This window comes from Gobio gobio, assembly GCF_949357685.1.
Source record: "Gobio gobio genome assembly, chromosome: 15".
NCBI lineage: Eukaryota > Metazoa > Chordata > Actinopteri > Cypriniformes > Gobionidae > Gobio > Gobio gobio.
The window spans coordinates 48,086,597-48,108,643 of NC_137108.1; the positions used below are offsets into that span (position 1 = coordinate 48,086,597).

The 22,047-nt window shown below is 37.6% G+C and overlaps 2 protein-coding genes and 1 long non-coding RNA gene across 3 annotated transcripts in view; 2 read left to right on the forward strand and 1 right to left on the reverse strand.

Annotated features, from left to right (window-relative positions):
• Positions 1 to 647: 647 nt before the first annotated feature.
• Positions 648 to 3,400, forward strand: LOC307138908 (leukocyte elastase inhibitor-like; the record flags this gene model as incomplete). The annotated part of the gene is made up of 6 exons (XM_079837602.1): positions 648 to 815; positions 1,143 to 1,316; positions 1,430 to 1,547; positions 1,861 to 2,003; positions 2,094 to 2,261; positions 2,987 to 3,400. The coding sequence occupies 6 exons, from the start codon at positions 648 to 650 to the stop codon at positions 3,398 to 3,400; spliced, it is 1,185 nt and encodes a 394-aa protein (XP_079693728.1).
• Positions 3,401 to 10,356: 6,956 nt separating this feature from the next.
• LOC307139250 (leukocyte elastase inhibitor-like) lies at positions 10,357 to 17,956 on the forward strand (the record flags this gene model as incomplete). The annotated part of the gene is made up of 4 exons (XM_079838139.1): positions 10,357 to 10,411; positions 14,772 to 14,914; positions 15,030 to 15,173; positions 17,552 to 17,956. 4 exons carry the CDS (start codon positions 10,357 to 10,359, stop codon positions 17,954 to 17,956), a joined length of 747 nt encoding a protein of 248 aa, XP_079694265.1.
• A 1,737-nt stretch (positions 17,957 to 19,693) lies between these two features.
• The window catches only part of LOC307138911, a 63,855-nt gene continuing 61,501 nt past the window's right edge, over positions 19,694 to 22,047 (reverse strand). The window contains exons 3-5 of the long non-coding RNA XR_013818069.1: positions 20,229 to 21,147; positions 19,998 to 20,135; positions 19,694 to 19,914 (exon numbers count right to left, since the gene is read on the reverse strand). This is a non-coding gene — a long non-coding RNA (uncharacterized lncRNA). The remainder of the gene's footprint in view (positions 19,915 to 19,997; positions 20,136 to 20,228; positions 21,148 to 22,047) is intronic.

Here is a 22,047-nt window from a genome sequence, read left to right on the forward strand (position 1 = left end):
GGAAGAAGCTTGTTGAAGTCCAAACCGGCCGTTTTTGTTGGCAATAAACTGCCATAACTTTAAAAGAAAATATCTCCGTTTGCATTGAACTTTCAGCGCTGTAACTTTGCAGATACTGTTTATGCTCAAGCAACAACATTACACACTTTCTAAAGTTAAAAAAGTGAAATCACTTGCAACCACCCCTTTAAGCCTCGTCTGTGAAACGGGAGGTAAGATTAATACAATTATCACGTATCTTTCTTGAGTTTCTTGAGTTTTTTACTTATGCTGAACAAATGAAGAATCAATCACAATTTATGTCTGATGCTGTTCCTGGTGGATAAACATCAATATAATAATTACAGGGGATGTTACCAACTGATTTGGCTTAATCGCTGGGGGGTGAGGGTGAGGCAGCATTTATTAGAACGACACCCATAACCAGAGATTCATTCACCTCAGACACGCTGGGTGTGTTTAAATCATTTCTGCCGATTACTCAAGGTAATGCTTTTAGAGGTAGTTTTATGCATGCGATTTAATACCCACACAGTAATAACATTTATTGATTAAAACAGATATAACAGAACTAGATTGTGCATCGTGATGAATAAGATCTTCAGCTGCTATTCAAACTACTTCTATTTCTTGTTCAGCTTGTGAAAATGGAGCATTTGTCTGCAGCAAACACACAGTTCTCCCTCAACCTGTTCAAGAAGATCAGCGGAGGAAACGCATCAGGAAATGTGTTCTACTCTCCTTTCAGCATCTCCTCGGCTCTGGCCATGGTGTCGCTCGGTGCAAGAGGAAACACAGCAGATCAGATGATTAAGGTGATCTCACACTTATGTGGTCTATAGTTCTGAATTCAAAATGTGTATTTATAGGCTGTAGATGTGTGTTCTTGATGCATCTTAATGTTCATTTTAAACCATTATATGTGGTATTTTAATAATTTTACACTCTGATAGGTTGTTTCAAACTATGTTTGGGTTAACTGTTGGTTTAAAAATGTAATAAAAAATTTTTTTAACCAATGGTTAGGGTTAGTCAATATTTGACCCAAACATGGGTTGAAACATTTTGTAGAGTGTATATGTTGAACTTACCAGAATAGTGAGGTTATCTTTAATAATTCAACTCACAATAATGCTGTGTAGGTCTTGGGCTTTAAAAACCCTCCCAAACCCCACACCACGACCCCAGGACATCATGTGGACGAAATTCATTCCAGCTTCAAGAAGTTTATGAGTGAGCTGAACAAACCAGGAGTCCCGTATGCGTTGAGTCTTGCCAACCGCCTCTACGGAGAGCAATCCAATGAGTTTGCTGAGGTAAGACTGAAACCAAATAATCCTAGGTTTGCTCATTTTATTAAAGGACGAGGTTCTGGAAATGTTCTCAGCTCTAATATCATTTGCAGCTGAATCGGTTTGTTATGTTACAGAAATTCCTTAATGATGCAAAAATATACTATGAAGCCGGACTGGAGAAGGTGGACTTCAAGACCAAATCAGAGGCTGCTCGCGTCAACATCAACAAATGGGTGGAGAAAAAAACACAAGGTGAAATCCAGCATAAAATAATTCTTTGTGTTTTTGCTGCTTTTTAAGTTCAGCAAAATGGGTTTTCAATGACCATGGGTCAGCTTTATGGGTTCTTGAGTTGAGCTATAAAGTTTTGATTTTAATCAATGCATTTTTTTATTTGGCCATTAAGTTCACATTTCCATAAGAACTTTGAGGCAGTCACTTACATTTTTTTTTTTTTACAAAAAAAAAAAAACTATTAGTGTTAGAGATTGAATCAATACATTTAGGCTTATGCAAATCAATTTAAATCACTGCTCAAAGTGAACAATGTCTATTTGTATTTTAGAGAAGATCAAGGACTTGCTGTCACCGAAAGACATTGATACATTTACAAAACTGGTCTTGGTGAACGCCATCTACTTCAAGGGAAACTGGGAGAAGAAATTCCCAAAGGAAGCCACCAGTGATGGGCAGTTTAAGCTGAACAAGGTGAGATTTCATGCTCTTTTTAAAAATATTAATTTTATAAAATAATCACGTAAAGAGCAGTTATAAAGTGTTCCCACTGATGTTTGGCAGAATCAAACTAAACCAGTGAAGATGATGCATCAAACCACGCAGTTTCCTCTGGCCTCAATCCCAGAGATGAACAGTCAGATACTGGAGCTGCCGTATGTCGGGAAGAATCTCAGTATGTTGATCATCCTTCCTAACAAGATGGAAGACGACACCACTGGCCTTCAGAAGGTGAGACAGCACAGATTCATAAATGCTATTTAACTCTATAAAGTGTGCTGTATATGCTATGCAAATTTCTTAGGCCTCTACAAAAAAAAAACCCTGAAAAAAATTACGTATTTGTTTACAAACACTTAAAATACACTCAAGGAGTTTTTTTTTTATAAATAATAAAGTTATAATACTAATTTTCTAACAATTAGCCTACATAATATATTTCTACTCCAATTAGTTCTTTAATATTTTTTAATATATGCCTAAACATTTAAATGGTGTTTGTCAACTTGACAGATTTATTCAAACATGCATTATACAATGAAGAACATTAAAATATATATTGATTATGTAATATAGTGCATATATTTAGAAAAATGCTTCTCTCTAGAGTTCATTTCTAGCTGACTTTTGTCAGGTAAATGTGAGGTAAAATGTTACCCGACGTGTTTACAAGTGGTTTCATTGACTTCTTTCCGCGGTTGAAAGACTGATTGAACGATTACATGAGACATGATACTGATTTCGCTAAGATGTACTGAATCTTTTAACATACCCAGATGTTTGTTCATGTTTATTTCACGTTGTAACTGGTATTAAAGCAGAGGAGATGAACAGATCATGTGCAGTGTTACAATATATTTGGTTCCAGGCTTTTGCATTGCATTATATGTTTTAAAACTACCGAGCTTTGATCATAAAACTAAGCATTTAAAACTCTGTCTCTATTTATTATCCAGCTTGAAAAGGCACTGACCTACGAGAAGCTCATGGAGTGGACCAAACCCAGCAAAATGATTCCAGAGGAAGTTCAAGTGTCTCTGCCCAGATTCAAGATGGAGGAACCCTACGATATGAAGGAGTTTCTGATCAGCATGGGAATGGAGGATGTTTTTGATGAGAAGGTGAACCTTTCAGGCATGAGCTCAAACGACGACCTGGTGGTGTCGAAGGTGATTCATAAAGCCTTTGTTGAAGTCAACGAGGAAGGAACCGAAGCGGCTGCAGCCACCGCAGTCATCATCACAGAGATAACCTCAATTCGCCCAACCTCACCCCCAAAAACCTTTGTTGCAGACCACCCGTTCCTTTTCTTCATCCGGCATAATCCCTCCAATGTCATTCTGTTTAATGGACGCTTCTGTTCTCCTTGAAGATGACATGATAATTATAGATGACTGTGTTCCTCTGATAAATAAAATCACTAGTAAATCATTCAGTGAAATTGTCTGTGTGCATTTACTTTAACAGAGTCATTTAAGGTTCTTGATGCAGTTCTAAAAAATATTTTTTTATTTAAAAATAATTATTTTGGATTAATCTGTTCAACATTTAGTTTTTTGTATGCTGCTTATATTTATACAACAGTTGGTTCTGGTTCTCGAATCTGACTGGCTGAGGGCCTTTTCCAGACATGTGATATTCCCCCAGTATCAGCACGGGAACCCTTTCACCGTTTGTATCACTCCGCTTGCAGCATTTCTCACAGAGTGTCATGTTGGTCAAGCAAACCACCATAATTTTACAAATACCACTTTTATTCCCACAAATTTATTCTAGAATGTAGTTATTTAGACCTCAAATATGCAACTTATATAATTATAATTTATTAGCCAATATACTATAATGGCTGCTGATATTGTTTATTTAAATGTTATTTTTCAACAAGTATTTTATTTAAATAACATGCCGTATTTGGTATTGAGAAAGGGTCCGCTAGTGATTGTGTTTTGAATTCAGTGAAAGTTACACCATTAGATGGCAAAGACTGAATGGGTCAGGAGCAAAGACTTTCATATTGAAATGGACTGAAACATAGAACCAAGGACGTTGGATTTACTTTAAACAACTCCTTAACCCCTGTGGGATTACAAATTTATACATTGTTATATCTAGGTTCCAATGTAATAGAATATAACTGAAAACATTATCTATATTTGTGTTTTACATTTTGAAGTAAACTTGAGGAAATTCTAAGGAGATTACGTCAGGCTGTGTAAGTGGTTGAGACATTAAGTCTTTTGTCTTTATGCATTTCCTGACTATATACCATGACAAGTTTAGAGCAATACTGCCTGAGTGATTGGATTAGAATCTATGCATTTGAATGGCACTGTTATGCTGATTGAATCTGGACGAGAGACACAGTTATGTAGGGTGTGTCCTTTTTACCTATACAACATTTGCATTGTATTGTTCAGAGTGTCTCCTGCTCTGCTGTATAACCCCTCCCCCTGAAATGATAAATTGCATTATTTTGTACTGTTAAATCAGACTGTTTGCGGACGACCTGCAGCACAGAGAGTTCTCATTAAAAGAATCACTTCTGTTTGATCCCGACATCATGGTCTCTACTTCAAGAAACAACAGAAGTTCACAACACCCCTTAACTGTCACCCCCCTTTTTGAGAATGCACATTAAAATGCACTATCCAAACTTAAAGGGCTGTAATTCAAGAATGCTTTGGAATATAGACCTAAGTTTGGTCTTGTTTTAAAGCAGACACTCGGCAGATTATTGCTGAAAGTATGAAAAAGTTATGGAAGTTTAAATTTACTGTAAATAAAAAATACTGTACTAAATATTTTTTTATTTTATATAAAATATATATTTTACAAAAATGTTTTAATCTAAAATTACTATAAAATCAAAGCCATATGTCTAACCAAGTTGTGTTCCAAATTTGAAGTTGATATCACAAAAATTGAAGTTCCCATGAGATATTGTTTAGGCGCAATACCAAAAATAGCCACCAGGTGTCATTTAAATTCCATTGATTGTTTTTTTGATGCATTTTCCTGTAATTTTCTGTCCAAATGTCACTTCCATCACAAAACGGTCACCAAATATGGAACCTTGAGACTGTGTTTTGTCAAGATTAGAAAAGATTTTGATTATAAAGTAATTAAAATAAATGTTGCAATATAGGAAAAAAAGGCGATCAAAAAAAGAGTGCCAGGTGTCCCGCCAGCGGGATGGTGACAGTTAGACGCAACTTACAAATGCACTGTCTGGCGCTCACGACACAGAGAAGGGAACAGACAGGCAGGTTAGTGATAATGTTTATTTAAAGCAGAGTGGTGAACAGTGGGAACCAGGCGATGGGAAGTGGATGGTGACTTACTGGATGTAGATGGTGACTTAGCTGGTGAGGATTCAGGTTGATATTCCATGCAGGTTATGATGGAGACGAAGAAGGGAGATCGAGAACCAGGCAGACGGACTGAAGAGACGAGACGAGATGATAACCGTTAGTTAGAATGATAAGGGTTATGAGGAGAAACAGTGTATAATGTGATGAGACAAGGAGTGAATGGTGAACGGGGAATATAAAGGGTGAGTCTATGATGAGGGTAACTGCTGGCAGGTGCGGTTGATGGTGGAGTGTGTGTAGGTGGTGAGCAGAGAGGATTATGGGAAGTGTAGTGCAGATGTGGTGAGTGAGCTGGTGATTGTGACACTAGCACTGTCATTGGAAATGGTTGAAATGGGTACTGTAGTACAAATTCAAAATAGCCTATTGGATATGGAAGACCAAATTACTCAAAATTAATGAATTCAATAAATAATGAATTCAATAAAACAACAATTAAATGTACCAGTTTATTCTGAAATAATTAATTAATTTGGTAATTAACTAATTAAATTAATTAATTAAATAAACGTATCTATTTAAAATTACATGAAAACACAACACTAATTGTAAAATATATTAAACAATAAATGTTATGTTAACACACTGTTATGTTTTAAAATCTATTTTTTCATTATTTCACTGTGCTTTTTCAAAAAGCCGTTTTTCATAATAATATACTGCATTTACAAATGACGCCTATTTGACGAATCATGCATTTCCAAAGCACCATTTATCCCAAAGATTTTTTTCATAATAATTCAGTTGTTAAGTCTGACGTCACACAGCAGATCTTCCGGGTCCAAACGCTCATACCAATCTCATACCACAAGAAAAATAACAAACGGTGCTAATATATGGAGGACCAAATTACTCAAAATTAAATAATTAAAAAAATAAATAAGGAATTCAATAAAACAACAATTAAATGAACCAGTTTATTCTGAAATAATTAATTAATTAATTAATTAATTTAATTCATTATCAATTAAATAATTAAATAAATAAATGTAACTATATATTTTGTAACATTACAAAATAATTTATTGATTCAAAATATTTATTGAATTATTTCATTTTGAGTAATTTGGTCCTCCATATTAATATACACACACAATGTGGTGTAATACTACTACAAAAAATTGTAATCAAACCTTTATATCAGTGCTAAAATTCCAGATGGCCAGACAGTGATTTGTCTTTTATAAATCGTTAAAATATTAATGTCTGTGACGCATTATTCTGAAATAATTAAATAATTAATTAAATAAATGTATCATTTTGTAAAATTACATGAAAACACGACATTTATTGTTTAATATATTTCACAATTACCTCTTCTACACACTGTTATGTTTTAAAATATATATTTTTTCATTATTTCATTGTGCTTTTTCAAAAAGCCGTTTTTCATAATACACTCTAAAAAATGCTTGGTTAAAAATAACCCAAGTTGGGTTGAAAATGGACTAAGACTGTTGTGTAGACTGTACGGATTTAAAATGTTTAACTTCTTTAAATGTTTGATGTTTAATATGAATAAAGAGCGCTCATAAACGGCCGTCAATGGCATTCTCAAGTGAAACAAGTTGAGGCTTGGACCCAGAAACGGCGTTCTTGCGTCACGACTTAACAAGCAGATAGAGGACATTTCACAAATACCAATCAACAGGCAGTGCTGCTTGGCGCCGGTTGAATAATCCTTTCAGATTGATTACTTTTGTCTGTCTGGGTCTGGCAAGTGGCAGGGGGAAATTGGGGAATTGATTGGAAATGAATATGGCGGTAGGAATTGATCAAGTTATAAACGCACTGCTTTTATTTGCAGATGATTTTTCATCTGCTATTTATTCATATTAGACATCAAACATTTAAAGAAGTTAAACATTTTAAATACGTACAGTCTACACAACAGTCTCTGTGCTCACAGCGTCACAGACATTAATATTTTAACGATTTATATAAGAGAATGGTTTGTTTGTATGAAAATGAATTAATTTCTAAAATAACCTAACTTCATCAACATAAGGGCAGATCCCTTGAGCGAGGCTGATAGCACTTTGACCCACAAGTGATCAAGAATATTCCACTATACACTCACCTAAAGGATTATTAGGAACACCATACTAATACTGTGTTTGACCCCCTTTCGCCTTCAGAACTGCCTTAATTCTACGTGGCATTGATTCAACAAGGTGCTGGAAGCATTCTTTAGAAATGTTGGCCCATATTGATAGGATAGCATCTTGCAGTTGATGGAAATTTGTGGGATGCACATCCAGGGCACGAAGCTCCAGTTTCACCACATCCCAAAGATGCTCTATTGGGTTGAGATCTGGTGACTGTGGGGGCCATTTTAGTTCAGTGAACTCATTGTCATGTTCAAGAAACCAATTTGAAATGATTGGAGCTTTGTGACATGGTGCATTATCCTGCTGGAAGTAGCCATCAGAGGATGGGGACATGGTGGTCATAAAGGGATGGACATGGTCAGAAACAATGCTCAGGTAGGCCGTGGCATTTAAACGATGCCCAATTGGCACTAAGGGGCCTAAAGTGTGCCAAGAAAACATCCCCCACACCATTACACCACCACCACCAGCCTGCACAGTGGTAACAAGGCATGATGGATCCATGTTCTCATTCTGTTTACGCCAAATTCTGACTCTACCATCTGAATGTCTCAACAGAAATCGAGACTCATCAGACCAGGCAACATTTTTCCAGTCTTCAACTGTCCAATTTTGGTGAGCTTGTGCAAATTGTAGCCTCTTTTTCCTATTTGTAGTGGAGATGAGTGGTACCCGGTGGGGTCTTCTGCTGTTGTAGCCCATCCGCCTCAAGGTTGTGTGTGTTGTGGCTTCACAAATGCTTTGCTGCATACCTCGGTTGTAACGAGTGGTTATTTCAGTCAAAGTTGCTCTTCTATCAGCTTGAATCAGTCGGCCCATTCTCCTCTGACCTCTAGCATCAACAAGGCATTTTCGCCCACAGGACTGCCGCATACTGGATGTTTTTCCCTTTTCACACCATTCTTTGTAAACCCTAGAAATGGTTGTGTGTGAAAATCCCAGTAACTGAGCAGATTGTGAAAAACTCAGACCAGCCCGTCTGGCACCAACAACCATGCCACGCTCAAAATTGCTTAAATCACTTTTCTTTCCCATTCTGACATTCAGTTTGGAGTTCAGGAGATTGTCTTGAGCAGGACCACACCCCTAAATGCATTGAAGCAACTGCCATGTGATTGGTTGATTAGATAATTGCATTAATGAGAAATTGAACAGGTGTTCCTAATAATCCTTTGGGTGAGTGTACAAATACGTTTTCCTTCAACTCCTCGATCCTCGTTTTCTTTCCTTGCATCGGGGGAGGCGCTGCTGAGACACAAGGAAAAGAAGCGAAGAGGCACAAATAAGATTTTTTTTTTTATTATTATTAAATGCTTGAAAGAAAAAAAGGGGAAAAAAGTAACAACTATTGTCATTTTTGCATGTAACTATCCGTTTGTTAAGTCGTGACGTAAGAACGCCGTTTCTGGGTCCAAGCCTCAACTCGTTTCACTTGAGAATGCCATCAACGGCAGTTTATGAGCGCTATTTATTCATTTAAACATCAAACATTAAAAGAAGTTAAACATTTTAAATACGTACAGTCTACACAACAGTCTCTGTGCTCACAGCGTCACAGACATTAATATTTTAACGATTTATAAAAGATGAATCACTGTCTGGCCATCTGGAATTTTGCCACGGAGATAAAGGTTATGATTATAATTATATAAATACATTTTCAGGCACAAATAAGAAATGAGAAGCACCCTTGGCATTCCGTGATGTCACCACACAAATATCAATTTGTCCTGTGTGTCGACTCTTCAACTTCAAACCAATCAGAGCCAAGCCCCACCCACTGCCTGTTGATGGCATTTGTGAAATTACCTCTATTATTATGAAAAAAATCTTTGGGAAAATGGTGCTTTGGAAATGCATTATTTGTCAAATAGGCGTCACTCAGCAATTGGGTTGTTTCAACCCAGCGGTTGGGTTAAATGTTTGCTTAAAACAACCCAATTGCTGGGTTTAAACAACCCAATCGCTGGGCTAAAGCAACCCAATTGCTGGGTTAGTCCATTTTCAACCCAACTTGGGTTATTTTTAACCAAGCATTTTTTAGAGTGTATTATGAAAAACGGCTTTTTTTTAAAAATGCAATATGAAATAATGAAAAAATATATATTTTAAAACATAACAGTGTGTGGAAGAGGTAATTGTGAAATATATTAAACAATAAATGTTGTGTTTTCATGTAATTTTACAAAATGATACATTTATTTAATTAATTATTTAATTATTTCAGAATAAAATGGTACATTTAATTGTTGTATTATTGAATTCATTATTTATTGAATTATTTCATTTTGAGTAATTTTGGGTGTGGGGGGTGTTTCCCCCGCCCCTCACGCTCACATGGGTTACCAGCTTGAGGACACGCAACAGGAGCGAAAGCCACATTGCAAGTTGTAGTTGATGAGTTGATTTATCCGCATTTTAATATGCTCTCTGTGGTGTTCATTGAATAAACACTCTCAAGAAGAAGTTGTATGAACTGGCGTGAAGCCTCTTTATTTCTTTACACACTCAACATCAACATGAGCTTAGCTCCTTCTATTACTTTCTTATCTGCCCATTGTATGTTTGGTATGTTACTGCCACCTAGGGGACACTAATATGAACTACCACTAATCACCACATCCCCTTTCCTTTAAGAAAAAAGTATAAACTGAAGTGCATAAAACAACACAAAATTGTTCATTTTTCACTAAACATAGGAAATTCAAAACAATGCATCTGTTTGGCACATTTTAAACGTAACTGGGCATAGTAATTTACAAATTCAGTCTATCAGGTTTCTTTATGATATGTGATGATCTCAGTATAGCAGAGTCATTTGTTTCTGTAGAAAGACCATTGTCCATGGGAAGGGAAGAAGACAAAGAAGACTGCATGATTGATGCCGTTACATCTTCAGGTAAGACCAGAACTTCTTCTTTCTTGTCAGTCAGTGTTTGGCTTGTTTTTTGCGTTTTCTTCTAAGAATCTGCCCACTCTCTGTTCTGGCAACATATGATCTTGGATTCACTTCTTCCAAAACAACAGCTTTCTTGTCCCAGTAGTTGGAATCTTCCACTCTCACAACGTCATTCTTTGATAACTCTTTCAGCATTTTGGTTTGCTTGTCATAATTAGTCTTTTGCCGCTTTTGGAGAGCTTTCTGTTTCAGCCCTATTGCTGCATTGTTCATCATGTCTTGTTTTGTGCTATTCCCGTAGGGAAGTGTCCTTCTTATCTTGCGATTCATTAAGAGCTCAGCAGGAGATGCACCATGTTCCAGAGGTGTTGCTCGATAGCTCAGAAGAGCTGAATATGGATCTGACTTGCCTTCTGATGCTTTCTTGAGCAATTGCTTTTCAATATGCACTCCTTTTTTTGCCTTCCCATTAGACTGAGCAAGATGGGGAATCGAAGTCACATGTTTGAAATCATAGTGAACATCAAAGTCATGAAATTCCTTTGAACTATAGCATGGACCGTTGTCACTCACTACCACAAGAGGAATGCCATGCCTTTGGAATTTACTTCATTTGCAGTACCACACACGCACTTGAGGACTATTTCCAGAAATAGCAGGGCTATTTCTGGAAATAATCCACTACCAGCAAGTATTCCTTTCCACGAAAATGAAACAGGTCAGTACCCACTTTCTGCCAAGGATACTCAGGTTAGTCTGTTGTGATCATGGGTTCTCTTGCTTGCTTGCTTTGATGTTTCAGACAAACTTCACAAGTACTAACCATTTTCTCAATGTCCGTATTTATTCCAGGCCAATAGACTGAATCCCTGGATCTCCTTTTACATTTCTCCATTTCAAGATGTCCTTCATGTATCCTGGAAAGCATCTCTTCTTTCAGCACTTGTGGAACAACTACTCTGTCTCGTCTCAGAAGAACACCATCTGCCACTGAGCTCAGCTTTAACATTTTAAAATTTCAAAACAAAGCATCATGAAGCTTCGAAGCGTTATGAATCACTGAGCCGAATGATGATTCGGATCGCGTGTCAAACCGCCAAACTGCTGAAATTTGGCGATTCAAACCGCTGAATCGACTCAGTGATTCATTACGCTTCGAAGCTTCATGATGCTTTGTTTTGAAATCGTCGTCACAATGTAAGTCGTTATTTAGGGTTTTTTGCGCACAAAACCTATTGTCGCCGATTCATAAAGTTATTTTAGAACCACTGTAGTGAGATGGACTTTGTAACGACGTCTTTAGTACCTTAAAGGGTCTTGATAGTGAACCGTGCATTGTGTCAATGGAGGCCTTTCAAAGCCATCAGATTTCAACTAAAATATCTTAATTTCTGTTCCGAAGATGAACGGAGGTCTGACGGGTGTCGAACGACATGAGGGTAAGTCATTAATGACAGAATTTTCATTTTTGGGTGAACTAACCCTTTAATCTCTCGAGTCTTCTCGTTCGAGTCGTCCCCATAGGCTGAATGCAGAAACAGTTCATCTCTCGAGTCTCGTTCTTTTGTCACGTGACGTGACAGCCGTGTTGGATACAGAAATTAGTTAATTCCTTTACAGTCTACGGTTAATTCATAACCTTCCTTACAAACAAGTAAGTCATTTTTTTATGTTTGTTTAGTTCAGTTTTTAACTAGTATAATTGATTTTCATATGAAGCCTGGCCACATTGGGTTGTTCAGAATGGATAGGCATAAATGTTTATTGCACATATCTTCTGATGATTTTATAATAATAAATATATTACAACATGCAGTCAATAATATGACTGTAATGTTGTATATGTTGGGAGACACTGAACAGGGAAGCGGTCACGTGAAAAAAAGAACGAACGACTCGAATGAGAAGACTCGAGAGATTAACTAATCTTTTCTTTTTCTGGTGACTGCATAGCCTTGCCTTTGGGGCTGGGACTTGATGAACGAATGACTCAAACCCGAAGACTCGAGAGATGAACTAATCTTTTCTGTTTCCGGACGCATGTATTACATATGAGGCTGTCACGGCCCAGATCAGACATGGGCTGCGTCTGAAAACCTAGGCAGCTGACTCATTGCCTCGCTGCCTTATCAGACAATGACTCTGCAGGCAGCATTTGTGCATGAAGGCACCTCACCAGGGACGTCACTAGGATTGGAAGACAGGGGGGGCTTAGCCCCCAGGGTATTTGTAACTTGCGTTTGCAAAATCTTTGCAGTCACATCTAGAGCTACACTTATGTCAACAACCAGTCAAGAATCCAAGATGTTAACAAGTAAAACATGACAGACATATCCTCTTCTTCCATTGCTACTCTGTTAAAGAAAAGTTACTGTAATGTTAGCTTTTAGACAAATCAAAGCTGCATGGGGGAATTTACTTAGGCCAGACTTTGCTCCTGATGAGTTACTATAAGCAGTGACTTAAATGCTATCTGTCTGCTCATGTAAATGTATGATAAAGTAATAGCATACTATATCTAATTCCTCTCTATATAAGATAAGTTGTCCACAGAATGCTATTAAATTACACAGAACCGCATGTATTCAACCTATTTTTGAGCTAAAATATAAATATACAGCTAAACCTAAATTGAGCTAAATCTATACAAATACCACAGCTGTACAATTTTCACACCCTATAGGCCTACTAAATTTACCCTATACAATAGCCTACTCATCTGGATTGAAGCAGCAAACATGCAGTGTAAGATTAATCAAATGACATAACATTATTTAATATTTAAATTACAGCTTATAGTGTTTTTGACATCGACAACCCAAGTGCATTTTACCTCAAATTTTCGTCTAGTTAACTTTCTAAAGTAGCAATCGCTTCTCGGGTTGACATTAACACACTGACAACATTATATTCTAAATTAAAGATATTTTTATACAACTTTTTAATGTGTTATTGTGTAAAGGTGTTCACGAGATACCAACCTTTCGCGAACTTGCTTTCAACAACGAACAGAACACTCGCTCTCATGGAGATGGGGGTGAGCACGGAGGGGCTGTCTGTTTGTGTGTGTGTGTGTGTGTGTGTGTGTGTGTGTGTGTGTGTGTGTGTGTGTGTGTGTGTGTGTGTGTGTGTGTGTGTGTGTGTGTGTGTGTGTGTGTGTGTGTGTGTGTGTGTGTGTGTGTGTGTGTGTGGCGCGCGTGTATGTGATAGAGAGAGAGCGTGAGTGAGAGACACAGGGAAAGGAAATGCAGCTGAACGTTATTTTCTCAATGAAACCCATTGATAAAGACGAAAACTAAGGACATTTAATCTATAATTTTATTTTATTTTAGTTAGTTTTGCCAAACACACATTTGTTTTGGTTAATTATCGTTTTTTTGTAATGCCTCGTTTTTATTTTTATTTCAGTTAACAACAACCCACCTAGGTTTCGTTTTTTTCATTTGTTTTCGTTAACGATTGTAACCTTGGTAATGACGAGACGAGATGAATCCTCCAGTTACTTGCAGTAGCGCTCCGGTCTGCAACGCTCTGAAAGCTGCCACAGTTCATACCAATGCAACGAGACACAGTGCATCATCTTAATAGCACAACGACTCTTTGTACTTCTGTCCAACTTCCGACTTTTCAAAAAAAAAATTGTAGCTGGATATATATCATTTGTTGCGTCTAAATATGAATGAGGGTACGGTTATTGATAAATCAAATTGTTATTGTTGTTCTTATTATCATTTAGGGGGGCTTAGGAACATTTTGGGGTAGCTTCAGCCCCCCTAAAATAGACCTAACGACATCCCTGCACCTCACGAAACTAATTTCAGACAGACTTCTGAGGCAGCAATACAGTTTAATAATCTACACTACAGCAAATAGAGAGAGTTTTGGTGAGAACTAAACATATGTTGAATTACTAATAATGACATCAGACGTGGAAACTGTTGGTAAAAAACTTACATTTACACAGAAACTGACCAGCAAACACAACTTTTGGACGCCATCTTTTTCTGGCTCAGCTGTCACAGAATGAAACGCACAGGATTGTGGGATACCAAAGGCATTGAAGGATACATTTATGCTGCCTTCAAAAATCGATCAGATGAAGGTATGTCAGGAGACAGGAAGTGAAGCTAACATTAGATTTGGACGTTCCTTGATGCCTTCCTACCTTGAATTGTGTCCTCCGAAGGCAGCATTTTCCAGGTTTCGGATGCAGCCTTTGTCTATTTATACCACTTGGCCACAAGTTTGTTTGTTTTTTTTCACAAAAAAACTATTAGTGTTAGAGATCCAATCAATACATTTAGGCTTCAAATCAATTTAAATCACTGCTCAAAGTGAACAATGTCCATTTGTATTTTAGAGAAGATCAAGGACTTGCTGCCACCGAAAGTCATTGATGAATTGACAAAGCTGGTACTGGTGAACGCCATCTACTTTAAGGGAAACTGGGAGAAGAAATTCTCAAAGGAAGCCACCAGAGATGGGCAGTTTAAGCTGAACAAGGTGAGATTTCATGCTCTTTTTAAAAAGATATACATTTTTTAAATATCAGTCATGAAAAGAGCAGTTATAATGTGTTCTCACTCATGTTTGGCAGACTCAAACTAAATGAGTGAAGATGATGCATCAAATGGAGCACTTTCCTCTGGCCTCAATCCCAGAGATGAACAGTCAGATTCTGGAGCTGCCGTACGTCAGGAATCTCAGTATGTTGATCATCCTTCCTAATAAGATTGAAAACGAAACCACTGACCTTCAGAAGGTGAGAAAACACAGATTCATAAGTGCGTTTTAACCGTTTAAGTGCCGTTCTTAGGCCTCTAAATGAAAAAGAAATGCTGAAAAACTTGTTGCACACAATCTACTACATGCCACCTGTCGTCTGAATGATAGTTTATATATATTTTTTAGTAAGTAAAAGGCCTTTTTGTAAAAACCTTCAGCTCATGCTGTCTTTGAACTGTCACTGTGAAATCTTTACTGATTTTTATAATAATTTATAATAATTTTTATAATAATCTTTACTGATTTTTGAATAACTTTTATATTATTTTGATGGACACTTACTGGACTGAAGCAACTTAGGTTTTAGGGCTGGGACACAAATTTCATGATTCAATTAGATTTCAACACACAAGCGATATCGATTATTTTGGATATATATCAGATACAGCAGGCCAAATTTTTTATTTTTTTTTAAATTGCACTACTATTGCAAAACTGTGAACTATACATGGGAGTCTGTTAGCCTACTACTAAATTACTATAATATGAATGATTAAAATTAACTGATTTGTATACAGACACTTAAATTACACTTAAGGTCGTTTTTATAAATAATAAAGTTATAATACTAACTTTACAATTAGCCTATACATAATATATTTCTACTCCAATTTGTTTTTTGAAATATAGGCCTAAACATTTCAATGGTGTCTGTCAACTTAACGGATTTATTTAAACATGCATTATACAATAAAGAACATTTAAAATTATATTGAATATGTAATATGGTGCATATATTTCGCAAAATGCTCCTCTCTAGAGTTAATTTCTAGCTGACTTTCGAGTTTATGGACATTGAATATGTTTTTCTGAGGTAAATGTGAGGTTACATGACATATTGTTTACAAGCTGTTGTAATGTCTTTCCGCGGTTGAAACACTGATTACATGAGCCATGATATGGATTTCGGTAAGATGTACTGTATCTTTTAACATGCCTTCAGATTTTAATTCATGTTTATTTCATGTTGTATCTGGTATTAAAGCAGAGTAGATTAATAGATCATGTACGGTGTTAAAATATATTTGGTTCCTGAAATATTTGGTTCCAGTGGGTGGTGCAATCAGGAATATTCATGAGTTTCCCCCATTGTGGGTGTGTCCTTGAGATTATGTGCAAATGAATGCAGAACATTTTAGCGCACGCCCTTCAAATTGCACCTTTTGTAATGGATTATAGTTATAAAACTGTTCACATTTTCAAAACAGTTTGTGCATTATAGTACATCAACTGAGCCTTTGTGCCTGATAGAGACGTTCAGATAGGTAACACAAGGATACAGTCTAGGCTAATAAATACAATTTAATTTGACTCGTTGATGTGTTTGGGCTTTAAAAAGAGAAAAAAAACTTGAGTCTTTAATTTGAATAGTTTGTGTGGACAACAATGACTAAAATAAACCTCCACAAATATATCTAATAAAATGCATGTGCTACCCTGGTGTGATTATTAACCTTTAATTTCTTGCTCATTTTTTTTTTTTTAGATAGCAAGTGTTTTCCAACCTCCACAGGCCCATCAATAAGGCTCAAGTACCCCTTATCAACAACATATACTCCTGGTTGGGAATCATGATCTATAGAGTATACTATATAGGCCTAAACCTGGTGTATAATTTTGTCGTAGACTACTGATGGAGCTGTGTACAAAATGAGCAAGAAATGAAGGATGACAGAATGCAACAAACACATAAAAGGGTCCAAATAAATTGCACCATAGGTTATTCGCTCATTTTTTCTCTGCTGTATTTGGATGCCTGCAATCATTCAGGCAAAACAGCTCAGGCGATTTATCATTTTACACAAACTATGAATTCCTTTGAAACTGTGAATAGTTTTTTATTATTAACAATTAAACTTGTATTACCTTTTCGAAATAATCAGTTAAACATGTTGCTAATATTTTCTGTTCCATTCGATTGCGCATATTCTGGCCCACAACAGGGGAACCTCATGAATATTCATGATTGCCCCACCCACTGGAACCTCGATTCCTGGGTTTTAAAGGGATAGTTTGCCCAAAAATGAAATTTCTGTCATCATTTACTCACCCTCAAGTTGTTCTTTCTTCTGCTGATCACAAAGAAAGATGTTTTGAAGAATAGGTCCTATGGGTAACCAAACAGTTGCTGGTCCCCAATGCCCCAAAATACGATGGAAGTCAATGGAGTCCATTAAATCAATATTTTTTACCCAGCCCTATTAGGTTTACTTGATTATCCATGCATCATTTTTAAAATCACGCATAAAATATGATCCATCAGGCTTTAGCATTGCATTATGTTTTAAAACAACAGAGCTTTGATCATAAAACTAAACATTTTCATTCTCTAACAAGTCTCTATTTGTTATCCAGCTTGAAAAGGCACTGACCTACGAGAAGCTCATGGAGTGGACCAAACCCAGCAAGATGATTCCAGAGGAAGTTCAAGAGTCTCTGCCCACATTTAAGATACAGGAAACCAATGAAATGAAGACTTTTCTGATCAGCATGGGAATGGAGGATGTTTTTGACGAGAAGAAGGTGAACCTTTCAGGCATGACCTCCAACAAAGACCTGGTGGTGTCGAATGTGATTCATAAAGCCTTTGTTGGAGTCAACGAGGAAGGAACTGAAGCGGCTGGAGCCACTGGCGTCGTCATGAAACTAACCGCAATGCCCCTAACCTCACTCCCAAAAATCTTTAACGCAGACCACCCGTTCCTTTTCTTCATCCGGCATAATTCCTCCAATGTCATTCTGTTTAATGGACGCTTCTAATCTCCTTGAAGACTTCATCATCACTGTGTTCCTCTTATAAATAAAATCACTAGTAAATCATTCAGTGAAATCGTCTGTGTGCATTTATTTTAACAGAGTCATTTAAGATTCTTGATGCAGTTCAAGACACAAAGAATGTAAAAAAAAAAATTGGATTCATCTGTTTTGTATGCTAGGCTACTTATATTTATTCAACAGGTTGTTCTGGTCCTTGATTCAGCCTTTTCCAGACATGTAATATTCTACCAGTATCAGCACGGGAACCATTTCACTGTTTGTATCACTCCGCTTGCAGCATTTCTCAGAGTGTCATGGCGGACAAGCAAACCACCATCACTTTAAAGAACTCCTGGCAACTTACAAATGCACTAGTCTAGTGCTGACATTGGAAATGGTTAAAATGTGTACTGTAGTCCAAATTCAAAATATTGGAGAGAGGGAAGGAAGAGGCAACACTCCTAGTGGAGTGGGCCCTCAACCCGAGTGGGCAATGCACCCCATCGCATGGTATGCCAAGGCGATGGCATCCACTATCCAGTGGGCCATCCTCTACTTGGAGACAACCTTTCCCTTCTGCTGGCCACTGTAACGGATGAAGAACTGTCCTGAGGTCCTGAAGCTTTGCGTTCTGTCCATGTATAAACGCATAGTGCGGACGGGACAGAGAAAATCCAGGGCTGGGTCTGCCTCCTCTGAGGGCAGCGCTTGCAGTTTCACCACCTGGTCCTGGAAGGGAGTGGTGGGAACCTTCGTCCACTGAAAATGCCTGCAGGGCAGGATGTGTTTGATGGCCTCCGTCTGCTTCTCGGTGGCCGAGAACTGTTGGGCGAAGCTCTTGACCGCTTCGCCGAATAGCCCAACCTGGGAAATGGGGGAGTCCAGGAACCGATATTTATCAGCCTCCCTCATATCGGCCAGGTTGAGCCAGAGAAGGCACTCCTGGGCCACCATGGTGGACATTGCCTGACCGATCGAACAAGTGGTGACTGGGGCGGGGCACAGCGCGGGCCGCCCTGAGATACCAATTATCCAACCTAGAAGGTTCAGGACACGGTGGAGGATTCCACACGAGCCCAACCTTTTCGGCAAACCGGGAAAGCATAGCCATCAATTCTGGGTTCGTCTTGGGCAACGGCACTCTCCCAGAGGGAGGCAACGCAGCCGAGTCCACTGCATGAAAAGTGGGATTTTCGACCCCGTAAACGCCTGTATACTCCCAGAAATCTCCCTAATTTTCGGCAGTTTTCGACAATTTAGAGGCAGCGAACGTCGCGTTCGTCTGTGCCACAAATTGTCGTAAACGAACCATGACGTAGGTGGAGAGCCCCCCGCTGAGAGACCGCGCGGAGGTGCGACGCCTCTAATTTGCATATGAATAGCAGCGAAACCAGAGAGTCAACGGCCAGACTTGAATTTACTCACTCACTATTGGCTGAAGCCACTACATTTAAAAAAGAAAAATCCCTCGTGATTGGTTGCCAGATCACTGCAAACCAATCATTATTGGTCCCCCTGGCTCATTATAAATGTAAACCCCAATAATAATAATAAATATATAATTTATGTTGTAATAATTTGTTTTATATTAATGTTATTGTGCTATGAAGTATTCATACCATCAAGGAATATATGGGAAAATTATACGGACCGTGCCGTTTATTCAAACAAGGGGCTTCATTTATAAGCATACAGCTGTTCATTCAAAGAAAGGGCTTAATTTATAAAACACAGCGGTTTACTCAAAGAAAGAGCTTTATTGTTAAACACACAACTATGTACAGTGCAGCAGTAATGTCTCGTAATGTAAAGTTCGGCGTGCTCCAGGCTGCGAGAGGGCGGTGGCCGCACAATCCATCCAGACACCCCGTCAACAAAGCCGTCTTCCTCGTCAGATATGAGTTCAATGGTCGCAGACTTCCAAATGTCCACCTCATCCAGCACACTCTCGCTTCCAGCAACTGTAATACAATCCATAAAGACAATTAGCAACCTGAAAAATACTCACATTGACAAAAAACGGATCTAATATAATAAATCTTACCCTTTTTCTTCTTGATCGACTCCGAGCTAAACTTCGCAGTTTCCGCCTGCATGTAAGTTCAGGTTGTTTGTATCTTAAGTTCAGGTTGTTTGTATCTGAAGCTCCGGCGTGTCGATTCATAATACGTCTTACAGGCAGCTGGAAAACAATTACATGAGACTGGTATTAATAAAAACAGGCACGGTAAAATTAAACAAGGAATGAGAAAAACAGAAGTTATACTTAAGTTACACACAATGTCGTCTTAATCAGCGGTTAAATCTGGACTCGCAGAAATCGCTCCAAGCAGATAAGAGCTCCCGGCTTCGTTATGAGGCGAGGATAGTCTGTGTAAACAAAATGTGCAGTTTTAAGCTCGGATCTATTAACGCATCCATTTCCTTATACAGCTGAATAAAAGCATATTCTTTAAATCGTAACGTTACATTACCCATGCTGTGGTTCATAGCGCCTGCAGTTTGCCTCAGAGTTGTGAAGACGAAGACAGCCTCCTGAAAATAAGTCCAAAAAGTTTGTCGCGTCCATGCAGAGATTGAGTTGAAGACGGTGTCCTGTCATTGTTGATCGCGAAAAAGGAAAGCAGCAAAAAACATAGGAAATGTAAAAAAACAAAAAAGCTTAAAGCTCGTCTCCTACGCGTCATGGCCATGACCTCGACCTCGCACCTCATTGGACTAGGGCTCTAATATGGAACGCGCCCGGGGCCAAATCTCTTTATACGAAACGCGTGACTTAAGACCGTTTCAACACGCCCTGTTTTCCGCGTCAACGCAGCAATTTTTTACGTGTTTCTTTTGTATGTGTAGACACGCACATTCTGGTCGTGTAACAGGCATACACACACAGTCGACGCACAGTTTTAACATGTTCAGAAGACACAATTGAACGTGTTTCTTAACGCGTACATTCTGTACATGTCGAAGTGTAATTTTTTTTTTTTAAAGCAGACTTACCTTTAGATGTAGCCTAGGCTATGTATATTAATATAAGATATTAATTAATTGCTTAACTGACTACTGTGCTAGAGTAAAGTAGCCTAATGTTGCAATGTATATTAAGTAAATGCTTAATATTATACAATTATTATAATTTATCTATATGGGTTATTGTTTGTTTTAGTTAGGCTATATATAATTTCTAAAAGTATAGGCTAATTTACACAGCACATATTTATAACTGAAAACACACACACACACACACACAACTTTATTCACTTTCACATAATAATGTTTTTGTAATTTGGTGTTTAGTTTGTTGTATAGTTTGTTTATACTGTTCTGTCTCTGTTTTGTTTCCAGGAACATCTGATGAGTGCTATAATAAAATGACTTCATTATATTTAAAATATGTTTTGATATTCATTTTATTTATATTATTAATATTTTATTTACCCATAAACGTGTCTTTAGGAAGCCATAAGTTATAGAGACAAGAATGACTTTTGCCATTTAAATGCCACATTAATTTACTGAGGACCCATACAGCCAATGATCATGTGTGAAAACACTTATACATAAATTGATCACTTAGAAATCAAAACTAAGGTTTGAGAAAGAAAGAATATGCATACAACAAAATATATTTTTTCATAGCAGCTTCAGTAACAAGTTCAAAACAAATTCTGCTGTAAACCGGCTCTAACAAGCCAATATAATGTCAATATTCAGCTCAAGTGACTTCAGTGTTGATTCAGTTCAGTTGATTTCAGTTCAACTGTAAATTCTTCAGTTGTGCATATTTGTGTGTAGTTAGATATATGCAAAAACAACATTTTTGGAAGAGTTAAAATAGTTTTGCACAAAGTGTTGCTTTTGCAAGAGATGTCTGATGTTTTGTGTGTTTTGTGTGTAGAGTTACAAGAAATGGAGCCATATTTTCAGAAATTGTGTGTAAGCAATTAGATAAAACTGTAAATGAATCCAGTTTATTTTAGTTCAGGACTCATAGTCCAGGTGTTAGTAATCTGTGCTTAATCTTTGTTCCAGGCAACCATTTTTTAACTCACGATTAACTAGATTAAGGCCTACTCTTGGCATAATTTAAACCCTGT